The sequence below is a fragment of the Diabrotica undecimpunctata genome, chromosome 1 (genome assembly GCF_040954645.1).
Source record: "Diabrotica undecimpunctata isolate CICGRU chromosome 1, icDiaUnde3, whole genome shotgun sequence".
NCBI classification, from domain to species: domain Eukaryota; kingdom Metazoa; phylum Arthropoda; class Insecta; order Coleoptera; family Chrysomelidae; genus Diabrotica; species Diabrotica undecimpunctata.
Genome location: NC_092803.1, coordinates 20,333,103 through 20,347,488, shown reverse-complemented (window position 1 = coordinate 20,347,488; position 14,386 = coordinate 20,333,103). Strand labels below are relative to the sequence as shown.

The 14,386-nt window shown below is 31.7% G+C and overlaps 1 protein-coding gene across 3 annotated transcripts in view; it reads left to right on the top strand.

The window, feature by feature from the left end:
- LOC140446036 (uncharacterized) overlaps positions 1-14,011 on the top strand; it is a 206,126-nt gene extending 192,115 nt beyond the window's left edge. For all 3 annotated transcript variants that reach the window (XM_072538550.1, XM_072538558.1, XM_072538542.1), the window contains exons 5-7: positions 3,212-3,387; positions 3,569-3,697; positions 6,384-14,011. In XM_072538550.1, coding sequence (XP_072394651.1) covers positions 3,212-3,387; positions 3,569-3,697; positions 6,384-6,510 — 432 coding nt within the window. In that variant the 3' untranslated portion in view covers positions 6,511-14,011. The remainder of the gene's footprint in view (positions 1-3,211; positions 3,388-3,568; positions 3,698-6,383) is intronic.
- The last annotated feature ends 375 nt before the right edge of the window (positions 14,012-14,386 follow it).

The following is a 14,386-nucleotide window of genomic DNA, read 5'->3' as shown; positions in this document are numbered from 1 at the left end:
ACATAACGTTAAAAAGTCCACTCCTGCCCTCAAAACGAAATTAGTTCGAGGAAGTGTTTACAAAGTGCAGTTGGCAAAAGACTAAGATCATTATTCTCCAATTTTGTTTTGCATTTTCAAACACTTGCACCTACTTTTTGACTTTTGAATTATGTGAAACCTAATCTTCCAGCTACGAAAACAATCTGCACTGCAAAGAGATTCTTGGCAAATATTTGCGTGCCTTTAGCATTTGATGAGATTCGTAACGGTCTGAATGGTTGTGTGTATCAAATCGAAAGATGTTTTTCGAAAACAAATAAACCGAAGTAGAAAATTCAAAGAACAACGATACGTTGTTTATGTTTTTGTTAATAGATAACGTGTTTTCTCTGTAAATGTTATCTTTAATGATTGGTATTATTTTTAAACATTTTACTATTAAGATTAGCGATTAAATGTGTAACAATTATGTAAATCTAGTGCAACGGAAATGCACTATGTATATACGTATCAATGTATTTAAAAAGAAACATTCTACTGAGAGCTATGCCATCTCATGTGTCCTCTGTTCCCGTTTCTCTCCTGACGAATTATAAATAAATAAAGGATGTTGCTTATCCTCACATTAAGAATCATATGATGCTTTTTTTATTACAAACTTTCCTGTTTATTATCATAAAACATTATGAATGTCACACACTGAGTGTCATTTCGTCTTTACGTCATTCTTTGTTATTGCACAATTTTTTTAGCTTTATGTCTATTTTCTCAAAATTTTCAACTCTGTTCTTAATTTTATTCTCTGTTCTTACTTCTCTTCTCTGTTTTATTCTCTGCTTAGTTTCTATTGTTCTGTTTTCAATTGCATATCCTTTTCTGCTCGTTGTTCTGTACTGTGTGCTTTGTTCTGTTCGCTGTTCTGTTCTCTGTTCTGTTCTCTATTCTGTTCAATGTCCTGTTCTCTGTTCTGTTCTCTGTTCTGTTCTCTGTTCTGTTCTCTGTTCTGTTCTCTGTTCTGTTCTCTGTTCTGTTCTCTGTTCTGTTCTCTGTTCTGTTCTCTGTTCTGTTCTCTGTTCTGTTCTCTGTTCTGTTCTCTGTTCTGTTCTCTGTTCTGTTCTCTGTTCTGTTCTCTGTTCTGTTCTCTGTTCTGTTCTCTGTTCTGTTCTCTGTTCTGTTCTCTGTTCTGTTCTCTGTTCTGTTCTCTGTTCTGTTCTCTGTTCTGTTCTCTGTTCTGTTCTCTGTTCTGTTCTCTGTTCTGTTCTCTGTTCTGTTCTCTGTTCTGTTCTCTGTTCTGTTCTCTGTTCTGTTCTCTGTTCTGTTCTCTGTTCTGTTCTCTGTTCTGTTCTCTGTTCTGTTCTCTGTTCTGTTCTCTGTTCTGTTCTCTGTTCTGTTCTCTGTTCTGTTCTCTGTTCTGTTCTCTGTTCTGTTCTCTGTTCTGTTCTCTGTTCTGTTCTCTGTTCTGTTCTCTGTTCTATTCTCTGTTCTGTTCTCTGTTCTATTCTCTGTTCTGTTCTCTGTTCTGTTTGTTTTCTGTTCTGTTCTCCACTTTGTTTTCTGTTCTGTTGTCTGTTCTGTTTTCTGTTCTCTATTCTGTATTCTGTTTTATATTTTGTACTGTATTTTCCTATTCAATTTCTGCCCATTCTTACCCTAAAAGTTCAGTAGTAACGTAGATTTATAGATAATTTGTTCTCTGTTTTGTTCTCTGTCTATCCTCTGTTCTGTTTTCTGCTCTGTTCTCTGTTCTGATGTCTGTTTTATTTTCTGTTCACTTTTCTGTATTCTGTTTTATATTTTGTACTGAGTTTTCTCATTCAATTTCTGCCCATTCTTACCACAAAAGTTCAGTAGTAATGTAGAACTATAAATAACCAAACTCACATTAATAAACTAAGAACAACTAAATGTCTTCCAAAACATGATAACAAGAAACACAGGATCAGTGATATCAAATGAAGACCAGATAAGTGAATAAATGCACAGAGGAAAAAATATATGTACAGAAAAATGAAGCGTTTTTAGATAAAAGATAAAAATTCACTTGAGTTTTAAGGCATTCTTAAGAAAAAACAAACCACTTGGTCTTGGTCTTGGAAAAAAAGTGTTTTTCTCAGTGAACAAAATGAAATACTTCTAGAGTCTGGATTACGGAAGATCTGAATTCGAAATCAGAAATTCGCTCAAGAATAGAGCAATCAATAGCAGCCTTTATAGCGATGTCGGATGATAAAATGTTATATCCATTTTATTCTTCTTTATGGTGTCGAAGCCTGGACTGTTAATTTTGACTTAATGACAAAACTAGAAGCTTTTAAAATGTGGCTTTTTAGGAGAATTTTGAAGATACCATGGACCAAGATAGAGACGAATTTGCAATGGTTATAGCCAATCTTCATTAGTGTAGATGGCACTAGAAGAAGAAGTACAGGTATATTCAGTGGGCTGAGCGTAACACGATAGTTTCGGAACGGAGGATTCGTTGTTCTTCTTTCTGGTTGTATTTGTTCTTCTTCTTCTTCTGTTTCTTCCTGGTTGGCTTTGTATCTTCCTGGTCAATTATTATCACACGAAAAGCTAAAAAATGGAGATACATTCCAAGCAGATCCTTAGATGTTGACTGATACTCGGCTTAGTCTTAAATAAAGTTGTACTGGCTTGGAACAAATTCTACTCTGTTCACGTATAACAGAACAATAATTTACCAACAAATCCTTAAGCCAGGGCAATGAAATAACGTATTAAGAGACATAGTAAATGATCCTTGCTCTAATAGGAATTTAGAGACCTTAGGGGATCTGGGCGTGGAAATAGTCAGTAAAAAAATCAGATTTGATATGAACCATTATATAAAAGCTACTTAATCATAACCACTATTAAGGCTCTTCAGCTGCTCGATGGCACAGTTTTAACAAGAAGGCTCCAAAGGACCTAGTTAAGTATTTAAAATAATTGTACGTGTTAGTGACTAATGCAATGTTGGCTTCGAATTTATTTACAATTTAATAAAACAATATTATCAACGAACCTCAAGATGTTTTAGTTTTAATTTTTAATAATATTGTTCCGTGAAATAATCCAAATGTTTCTCTAGGCTAGAAGTATTTATTTCTACCAAATACATATATTAGTGAAAATCTCCGGCTATAAATACTTTCACCAATACTAAATTACTAATTTTAATTAATTTATTTTTTATTGCTATTTTTTATTGTTGGAAATCGTTTTTTAGGCCAAATTTGTGGGCCAGGATCACAATACCATCGAAAGGTTGGATTTCTATAACCACACAGAGTGCGAATGTAAGGACAAGACCGAATACATTCCTCTGGAGAGTGAAAAAGATCCTGATTTTGCTGCCAAATCTCTGATAGAATATAATCTGACGTCGGAAATTACCAACACAAGGTAAAAAGGTTTTTTTATTATATGGTAAAATCTTCTTTAATATTATTAAGTTAGTCTACAAATTTATTAGACCATGATACAGGGTCTATACAATATCTAATCTCCAGCTAAGACAATCTTATAAACTATACAATATTTTCTTGAAATATATTTTGTAATATTGGTTTTGTTCTATTTTTAGGTGCAACTGCCCAAAGCCTTTCCAATCATTTTTATCATTACAAAAGTGCAGCTGTGACTGCGACAAATCGGACCAAGACTGTATTACACTTAAAAAAGGAAAAGAGCATTTCAGCATGACAAACAGAATGTAAGTATATTATTTGCCTTTTATTCTACATAGTTCCTTTTCAAACTGTTGACATTTGTACGTCTAAATTCAGTACTCTTACTGTACTATATCAAAAAATATTAAATAATATTAAATAAAAATACGCATGCCAATTATGTTTTGATTATATGAGAAAAAAATAATCATTCCATCTGAACGTCGACAGAATAATGGGTCAAATAATTACACCAGATTCACAGAAGGTAAATTTATAGTTCTGTAAGAAAGAGACAGCTCTATACTGATTAATTATATATTTCTATTAGTAATTTTTACAGATGATAAGGCAAATACAAAAGAAATAATAAAAACAATATGCTATGCGATATGTTATAAATAAATATAATTTAGGAATAGTATATCTAGTGACAAAAGGTTACTACTGTTTCAGTCATAAAAGTACACACTGTTAATATAAAATAATTTAGCCATATAGAGAGCAACCTCCAATTATAAGGCTGTATGTAGCCGGTTGCGTGCGTAAGTGAACTATTTTCAGTAGTAATATCCCTAGGACATTGATAACAGACGAGATAATTTCATGACAATCGAAAGCTCGTTCCTTGGTAACAGCACGAAGCCGAAGGCTGAGTGCTGTTACCAAGCAACGAGCTTGAGAAATTTGTCATGAAATTATGAGGCATTCATCAATGTCCGAGGGATATTCGGCGGATAATTTTTCGAAAAAAAAAATCATAACTCAACATAACGAAACATTTATTTATTAAAAGTACAGTTAGTGAAAGTATTAGCATTATACTTTGAACATTCTCATTGCCGAAACGTGACATTTTGAAATTTATTTGGATGAAGTTGTCAAACTCGATCGTGTTGTCATAGGGATTGAAAATTGCACTGGATGCAATTATCAGTCTAATGTTGACATGATTGGGTGAAATTGTTCCACATGACACAAAATGACGAAATTTGAATGGTTGTTAGAACAGTCGAAAAATTATCACCAAAAGTTACTGGATTTCTCCCGGCGAAAGGATTGGAGGATCTACATTCATTTAGTGACGTATCTGCAAGTTTGGGTTGCTACTAAGTGTCGGAAAATATTCACTCAAAAATGTCCAAAATATGCGTGCAATATGCTTTTTAAAATAGGCTGAATGTGCACAAATATGCACAACTAATATGTAAATATGCATTTATAATTTAGATATATGCACTTGTTTTTATAAAAATAATTTTAAAGTTTAGGTTAAATAAGATAGTGTGTTTTGAATTTAAAACAAACTACATATATTGATATTTTTTATTAACTTCCGGTTTTGTGACAAATAAAACGGCAAAATATTCAATATCTTATTTATAAATTATAAATATAATATAATATAATAAATATTTTACTTTGGACACTAGATAAATAAAAATACAATAAAACAAATTTACATATTTTAAGTAATAGTTAGTTTTGTCTTATATTCAGAAAGATTGTAACAAAAATTGTATATGTGGGCTTCTGTGGTAAGCACCAATTTTACAAGAAAGAGAGTTGGCAGATGTAATGGCCAAGGTAACAAAACTGGAAGAGATTTGCTCACAACACAATATTGTGAGACTTAATGCAGCTTGGCTAGCAAGCTATGCCAGAGGATGACCAATTAAACTCACGAAGGATTCGGTCAATTTGCATGCCCCTAAATACCCGCCTGTTTGACTGTCTGAAACGAAGTGAAGTGTGAAGTCTCTTTCTCCTAGTAGCTATGAATCTTTGTTCTACGCATTCCACACTCATTGTATTATCAAATTGAAATTCCTAAGGTAATATGGTTTGTCTAACTATTAGGGCTTATTCGCTCCGTGCGTAACCATGGTAGGGGTACCATGAAACGATGCCAGCGTGCGTAGCGGCAAAATATGACAAAATTGGACCTATCTTTTTATGCATAAATTTTAACAAAAATGTGCGCAAATACATGTTGCGTATTTAATTGTGCTAATAATAGCAAAAATAGTGAGTGTAGTTTTTATAGGTTTCCAAAGATTACGTATAAATTAGAGAAAAGAAAAAGACGGATTCGTGCTATTAATATGAAAAAGTAAATATCATATAATTTAATTTTTTGCAATTGAAATAGGAAAAATTTAAATAATTTACCTTAAATGATATTTCATAAGGCATCAAGCTGCAGCCTGCCTGATGATTGAAGCTTTTATATCATAACTATTACTATTATTGTTTTTAATTACATGCTCTTCCACGTGAAAAACTTGATTTGCCAGTACTAGATTTTTCCCTTTCTTTAAGGTTTGGGGTTGAAAAGATAAATTATGCTGAATTTTTAGAAGCTCAGTTGTATTTAATATATGTTTAACCTCAAATTGGGAGGTCCAAAACTGTTAGATGAAGGCGGTAGGTGTCGCGACAGTCATGCACGGAGCGAATAAGAGCCTATTGATGTTTCAATTATAATTAAAAAGTGACGAACGTTACAAGACTTGCGCCTGTCGTTGTTTCATTGCTACAACTTATTTAACCAATACTACTAAAATTGGCGTTTATAAAATCTTCACGACGAAACTACCCCATAATTGACGATTGCTGTTAGCTATTAATCGACTATAATCTATATTAGCCTTACACATAAGTTATACATAAGATATTAACCGATCGTAACCTACATTATCTAATCAAAATTTAAATTTTTTCTTGTAGATGTATCCAAGACAACCAATGCGGCCTGCCAGCATGCGAATACGGAGCATACATGTATACAGAAGGCAAATGTCCTTCTAAGCAAGATCGACTAGAAGAATTTCGTAATATTAGGTTCGAAAACTAAATCAATGGATCCAGATAGGTCATTTAAGAATCTACTACCGTTTATAATCTAGACAAACTTAGCGAATGGTTTATTTAATTTATATTTTAGAGTGTCTAGTCTACTATATCTCTTCTTTTGTACTGTTATCTTTTAGAAAATGTGTACAACTACAAAAAATGTTACTCCAAGAATGTATATTTAAGAAGAAATAGCAATAATTTGAATATATATTTTTTATAAATCCCCAGATGGAGAACCCAGCAAATCAATCATCATCTAGGACAAGGTTAGAACAGGAAAACTATTGGTTTTTAAAGATTCTGTAGTATTTTGACGCTTCTAGCTTATCTATTAGATATTTATATCTAAACGTTCAATCAACACACAATACGCAGTTATTGACAATTGAGTGTTTTATTAAGCCAAACCATAAGCATAATTGTAATCAAGTTATTACTGTGTGGCTAATGCTATAGTAAGTTTCACCAACTGTCAAATCATAAGTGTTTCTTTTAGTGTTAAATGTTGTCACAATTATAGTCAGAATTTTATTACATCGTCGATTACATATTTCATTTTAGGCGAGGAAACAAAGCACCAAACCTACGAAATTTCCTCAGCAAGATGAATCGCCGTGGAAGTTTTTGTATTCGATTCGGGAAAGTGTTAAGAAAGTTTTTGATCAAAATTCATGGTTGTAAAATGAAAATTACATTTGGTGCATGGGAAAAATGCATTTCCAAAGTGGATAGAAAACGAAAATTTTACAACTAAGAAACTATTTACTGAAATGAGTGTAATTTTGTTAGTCACGGGTTTTCCAGGTCGCTGAATACGAATATAACAACGACAATGGTTTTAAGCTACCTAGTGCCCAGAGTGGACCTCGCCCACTGGAGTTTTGTTAATTTGATTTGAAATTAGTCGAATGTCATTACTTGAAAGGTTTTAGACGTCGTTGAAGACGGATATTATGACGGCGATGATCCTCAAGCTTCCTGGTAGCCAGGGTGAACCGCGTCTTCTGAAGTCTTGTGTTATTTTCACTCGAAATGGGTCAAAAGTCATTATTCGCGTGTTAGAGATCAATGAACACGAATATTACGACAGCGTGGACCTCGCTCCTGGAGTTAAATTAGCCAAAAATCATTACTCGGGGGTTTTTTGGGTTGCTGATCACGAATATTACGGCGGCGATGATCTTCAAGGTATCTGGTGTCCAGCGTGGACTTCGTCTACTGAAGTTTTTTTAAAATTGTTATTTACAATTTTTATTGACATAAAACTACAGGAGACGAGTCTTTGATCAAAGAAGTCGTAATATTTGTGTTCAACAACCCCAAAAACCCCCGAGTAATGACTTTTGACTGATTTTGAATAAAAATAACATAAAACTCCAGAGAGAAGAGGTTCACGCTCCACTAGATAGCTCGAGAACCATCGCCGTCATTAAATTCGTATTCAGCGACCTCGAAAACCTTCAAGCAATGGTTTTCGACTGATTTCGAATGAAAATAACATAAAACTCCAGGAGATGAGGTCCACCCTGGGTACTAGGTAACTCAAGGATCATCTACGTTTTCATAATCGTGTTAAGTAATCTCAAAAAACCCCAACTTTACCTTGGAAAAGCATTTTTCTTGCGCACAAAATGCAATTTTCATTTTACCACTATGAATGTTGTTCACAAACTTTCATCACATTTTTCCAAATCGAATGCAATATTTCCTTGCATATTTGGTGACTTAATTGTAATGTTTAAAAAAGATCTAACTGAAGATGCATCTTGTTCTCCTTTTTATCTTTTTCATCACTCATATCACTTTATCGATTACACATAGCTAGTTCTAGATGATGAATATATTTAACATTTTAGATACTGATTGTTCTACAGTGATATTTCTTACTTAAGAATAAAGGCCCATCCTCACTTATTACCATGTTACCGAAACTTATTGGCAACATATTTCTAACAACATGTTGACAACTTTTAACATTCTCATTGGGATTGCAAGCAGTAAGTAACATTTTATAGCCCAGTCTATTTCAACATGTCCGACGAAACTTATACTTCTCGCGGCTGCTGCTTGTGTAGTTCTAACGAACAAGGTGTGGAACTATTTCAGTTTGTGAATAAAGAAACAATAAAATAACGACATACTTATATTTAAATTAAAATTTGTAAATTTTTACCTTAATTCGAACCTTCAAGAGTGTGACGCGGCGTGTTCTTACCTTTTAAAAACATTAAACTATTAAATATAAACCACTTGCTCAAGTAAACGTTACCGATTCCGTCTCCTAAATGAGATTTCCTTTTCTTAACTTCCTTCTGAAATTGTCCTATTAAGCTTTTAATATTTTTTCTGCTGCATCTGTTTGTATTTCCATCGTTGTAGCTATTTGGATAAATGCACTCTTAATTTGCCGACTTTTATAATCTTTGTGACGCAATCTGTGTGTGGCAATCCGACAACACGCTATTGGCTTTAAATAAATCAGTTAAATGCATAGTTTCTTCTTTTGACCACTCCATTTTTTTCCACAAAACTCAAAAAATATCAAAACAAATCACAAAAAATATGTCTCGTACTCACTCGCTTCCGGCCTATAATGCAACTGAAGAGAATAGATGCAAAAATATTAAGTGAAGACGCAGTATCAACATGTGGCACCAACATGTCAACATTCTTTCATCTTTACCGTAACATGTTGATTTTTTGTACCATTTCGGTAACATGTTGAATAACATTGTTGATAACATGTTATGTTACTAAGTGAGGACGCCCCTTAATACGTTTGTGGATTTTTGGTACTTTGTACGTAAGTATATTAGAATAACAACTTGATTTACCGTGGAAACTACTAATCTTTTCGAAGTTCTTAATACTAAGAAAGAAATAAATTTCAGAGTGTCCAATTCATTTGACAATCAAATTTGAGCGTAACTCACTACCCCTACGTCCAGGATAACGAAAAATAATATGTCGATAAGGCGTAAACGAGTTATCTCATAACCAGTTAATAATGTCTTGATTTATGACTTAAAAAACAATTGGGAAGCAACTTTTTACTTATTTAACTTCACCCCTTAGTAATAAAAGCATATAACCTTAGTAATAAAAGATAGTTCTCCGACTAGAACGTATAGGGGAAGGAAGGGGCGATAGACAAATCTTCGTAGCGTTCGCTGCGACAGAATGTTGCGTAACTGTGATCACATTTTATAATATAAATATGTAAGTTAAATGTGAAAAAACTTTGCAAGTAGAATTTTATCTTGAAATTATTTATAAGTATACGTAATTATATGCATTCACAATTTCTATATATATGTAGATTTATGAGGTGTAACTTACAGAACGGGATAATTGGTTAAAAAAATTATTTAGAGGAGATAAAACCCAAAATAAAATCGTAGCTGGTGTGTCTGAAATTGTAAACATAGTTTTCATAAGTTTCATGGATTCCTTGGTCGTAGTTATCTGATGGAATAACTTCAGGTATGAATGGTTGCAATATACCTAAAAGATGAGTATGCATAATATAACGTCGGGACAAAGAACTGTAAGTTGCCTACATATGGCGCAACTGGGTAAAAAAACCACAATGATTCATTTTAAATTCTTTTAAATATAAATTTCATTATTGGAATATAATTTCATTCTTCATAAAGCTATTTTACTTTGTTTATAAATTTCATATAGATATACGGTATTTTTAATAATATTAAGTATTTAAAGAAATAGCGATAAAATAAAACGATAAAAATATTCACAGTTTAGGCATTCTTTTGCGACAGGGAAATCTCACAGCAAATCCTCTCTAACAATGGACCGTGGAAGTGATGACGTAGATTTTATTGACATCTGTCAGTTTCACTTTCCAAACAAACCTTGTTTAGTGTGGATAATTTGTATTTTTCGTTATTTTTTCATTTTTTTACAGAATCTTTCCGCTTTTTGCAATATCTAAGTATTCTAATAGTTACTACAACAATTTTACAAGGTTGTGTAAATAATAAAGCATGTTGTTTTATAAAAATAGCAATAAAATGCATGTATCAATAAAGTAAGGTTAGAATGTCTTTAATTTAAACTTTTAAACTATATTTCATAGAAATAGAACACTGAATTATGATGGTATTATCGTAAAAACACTATACTTAAAAGAAAAAGCAGCAGAGGAAGCAAAATGTTAACTTTATAGAAATTAAAAAGTCTTGAGATTGGACATTTCAACTTTTGTTTGGAAAGTAATTGACAGTTGTGACGTCACACTTCCACTGTCCATATGAGCGTACAAATTTGATACGAATGAAACCACAAAACATAAAAACGCTTACCAGTCCTTATTAAAATCTGAAATAAATTTGCTGGTAGAGACTTCTAAAAAAAAAAGAATAATTATGAAGAATGCAAGTGTATATTAAATAATTTTGAATAAAACTTTCCATTTGTAAATACTAATCTATAAATTACAATAAAATTACTAGAAAGTACTTTTTTGGCTAGCATGTTAACCATTTTTCTTACAATTTTGTGATTAAAAATGGTTTTAAAAATAAAATTTGATCAACTTGTTATTTATTTAATAAAGAAGTATCAACATAACTATTTGGTTTTTAAATTTATTATTTTTATGATTTTAAACTTAATTATTTATATTAGATTGTGAGTAAGCTAATATACATACCTCAGGAAAACTCATTCAAGACTCGCTCTCTCAGAAAAGACGGTAAAGTACTTAATTTATTACAGCTTTAGTTCTAGTAGAGTATTTTCTCTATCAATTTGTAATATACTATGATCATCTATGATTAAAAATGTTGAGTGATTGTCTTGATTGTATGCATGTTAGGTATCCCAGTCAAGGAAGAAGAAAAGCTGGAAAAATCTTATACAGATATTTGAAGCTTACAGGAAGACTTACAGCTGATTTTGCTTTGATTTTTTTAAGCAATTTTTAAAAGTAAAAAAAATATTTTTGCCTTAACATTTTAGAAAAAAAAATGGTTCAAATAAAAGTTATAGATCATAAAAAAATCTTTATTTACAAATTAAAACATAAATGATTGACCGAGATAATTGCAAAAAAACTCCTATTTTTGTAATAATTTATAAATGTTAATAACTTTGTTTTTTGCATACTGGCATATAATATACCTCTACTCACAATCCTGGCAATTAATAAGTTATTAAAGTGTGCCAAATTTCAAACAGATCGACCAAATAGTTATTAATATTTATAAATTACTGCAAAATTAAAGGCTTTTTAGAACTATCTTGGTCAATTTTTTATGTATTTTAATATAAAAACTTTTTAAGATCTACAATTTTCATTATAGTTCATTATAGTTTTATAGGCAAAAAAATCGGTTGCCTGTAAAGTCGGTTTTACGGGCGAAGATTTTACGTGACAACGTTTTTTTCTCGGTAGAATATTTATTGATATGAATATTATTAAATTGCACAATAGGAACAAGGAATTGAATGAAAATAAGAATTGCACAAATTTTAACTATAGAAATATATTTTGTTTACTAAAACATTGTACATGTAAACTTAAACTTAACTAATTTCTATTTGAGTGATTTTGTTGAGGATAGGACGATGATAGGAGAAATATGAAATGAAAGGAAGTGTTTCTGCTGTAATGTGTCTTGAACGCCAAGAACGCTCGAGAAAGACAGAGACACAAGCACGCACCGATTCAACGCGCCTAATTCTATAGTGCTGCGCGCGCAGCGGACCGATCATGTTTGAGTGGGAGAGAGACGCAAGGCGTTCGCCGGTCCAGCGGGCCTCTCTCTCGTTCGGTGACTCATCGTAACAGACGTGAGCGGGCGTTACACTTTTTCATGAATGACTCCGAGCCACAACCTAATTTAAGACGTTGTCACGTCAAAAATGATTTTTTCATTTTTTAAGATTGTTTAAAACAAAAACAAACCAAAATCAGTAGTACGCCTTCACGGATTTTTTATCAGCTACTCCTCATATACCTTTTAGAAACTTCAAATATCTGTATAAGATTTTTACTTGAAATCAATGATCTTTTCCCAGATAGACTGATGTATGTTTATTGTATCTGTACCTACATTTAATACTTTTCAACCAATTTTTAATATATGTATTCTTTATCAAAATAGTAGGAAGAACCTAACGATCAATTCCATCAACATATAACATTTCATGTATACTGAAACCATATATCTAAGAGATGTTTCATTAGTCATTGCTGATAAGATAATTACTGCATAATTAATTATCCATTAATGAGTGTCAAATTGTAATTTTATCTGTCAATCAAAATTGTTTAAAGAGTGTTCCGAAATGTGTATATTATTCCTGTTAAAATTATTTCACTAAACAATATACAAAGGAAGTTCATTTTATTTTTTTCCATTTTTTTTGTATAGAAGGAGAAAAATTAATATAAAGAGGGCATTTGTTTGAAATCAATATTGATTTACACAAGTGATACCTAGTTACAGTCCATCTAATTTACTTACCGTTGCACGTCATTATCATTAACAGAGATCGAAGTTGACATAGTTGCCAAAGTATAAAAAAATCCTGAATCCATTTTAAATTAAATAGGTCACATAATTGTATAATATTGAATCAAAGAAGCTACCATCTCTTTACAACGACTATTTAAATTCTTACGTGACATTTTTTAAATAAAACACACTAATTTTGTTCTAAAAAGAACAGATTTTATTAAATAGGTAAAAATATAAAACAAGAGGTATTCACTTTAAAATTCAAAATTTTAAAGTACAAGAAGTGTCAATACCGCAACTGTCAAATAAGTGTTACCAATTTATGCCAGAATATCACCTTCGTTCGATTATAGTTACAGTGTGTTCCGAACAAATGTTCTTCATAACAACGCTTTATAATGCATTTATACAAATTAAATGAAACATATTATTGTGTATTTCTTTAAGTTAATATTATAGTGTACTCGGCAAAGTGATTCTAAAAAAGAACACACCTACCGCCTAAATATTTCGTGTTGGTATCATGTGACCTCACGGGCTATGACGCGGATGACGTGCAACGGTAAGTAAATTAGATGAAGTATATACATATTTGACTTAACTGTTTACTTGATCAGAAATTAATAATTATGAATCCTCTTAGTTTGACGATTCTACAACATCTATCGCCCCTAACGATGATACACATGTTCCATAAAATATTAACCAAACTATTCTTATAAGCATTGTCATACGCAATCTCATACAGACGTGTGTTCGAAGTTTCCCGTATTTATTGACTTTTAAAGTATATTTTTTAAAGTATATATAAAAGTCCACAAACTTTTTTTATGCCTAATATTGATAAGACAAGTTTTATTGTACTTATATTATCTCCGTAGATTTTTTTTTAATTTTCGTATCCAAAAACTAGTCTTTAGAATAAAAATACATAGGTGCTGAAGTATATTGAAATATAGCTACATAATAACAATGTAAATAGCATAGAACAATAAAAGTAATGTAGACATATTTTCTTTTTAATTTTTAATCCCTATATTATAAAAATCCTTTAAATTAGTGATGGTGAACGTGGTGATTTTTAAATCACACCGTTATCAGTAACCGTGATTTATGACTAACCGTCATTTTAAACGGTGACTGTCATCACTCAGTGGCGGATCCAAGGAAGGGGGGGGAGGCACGGGGGTCATGACCACCCCTAAAACAAAATTAAATATCAATCAAATAATCCTAAAAAAATAATTTAAAACCCATCAACTCTAAGTCAAGAGTTGAAATGATTCAAACTCATTTATTTTAGGGTTAAGTCTAGAATTATACGAAAGCATTTTTAATTTGCTCTTTAAAAAAATCAACAATTCTAAATATCTACAGTACTACCTC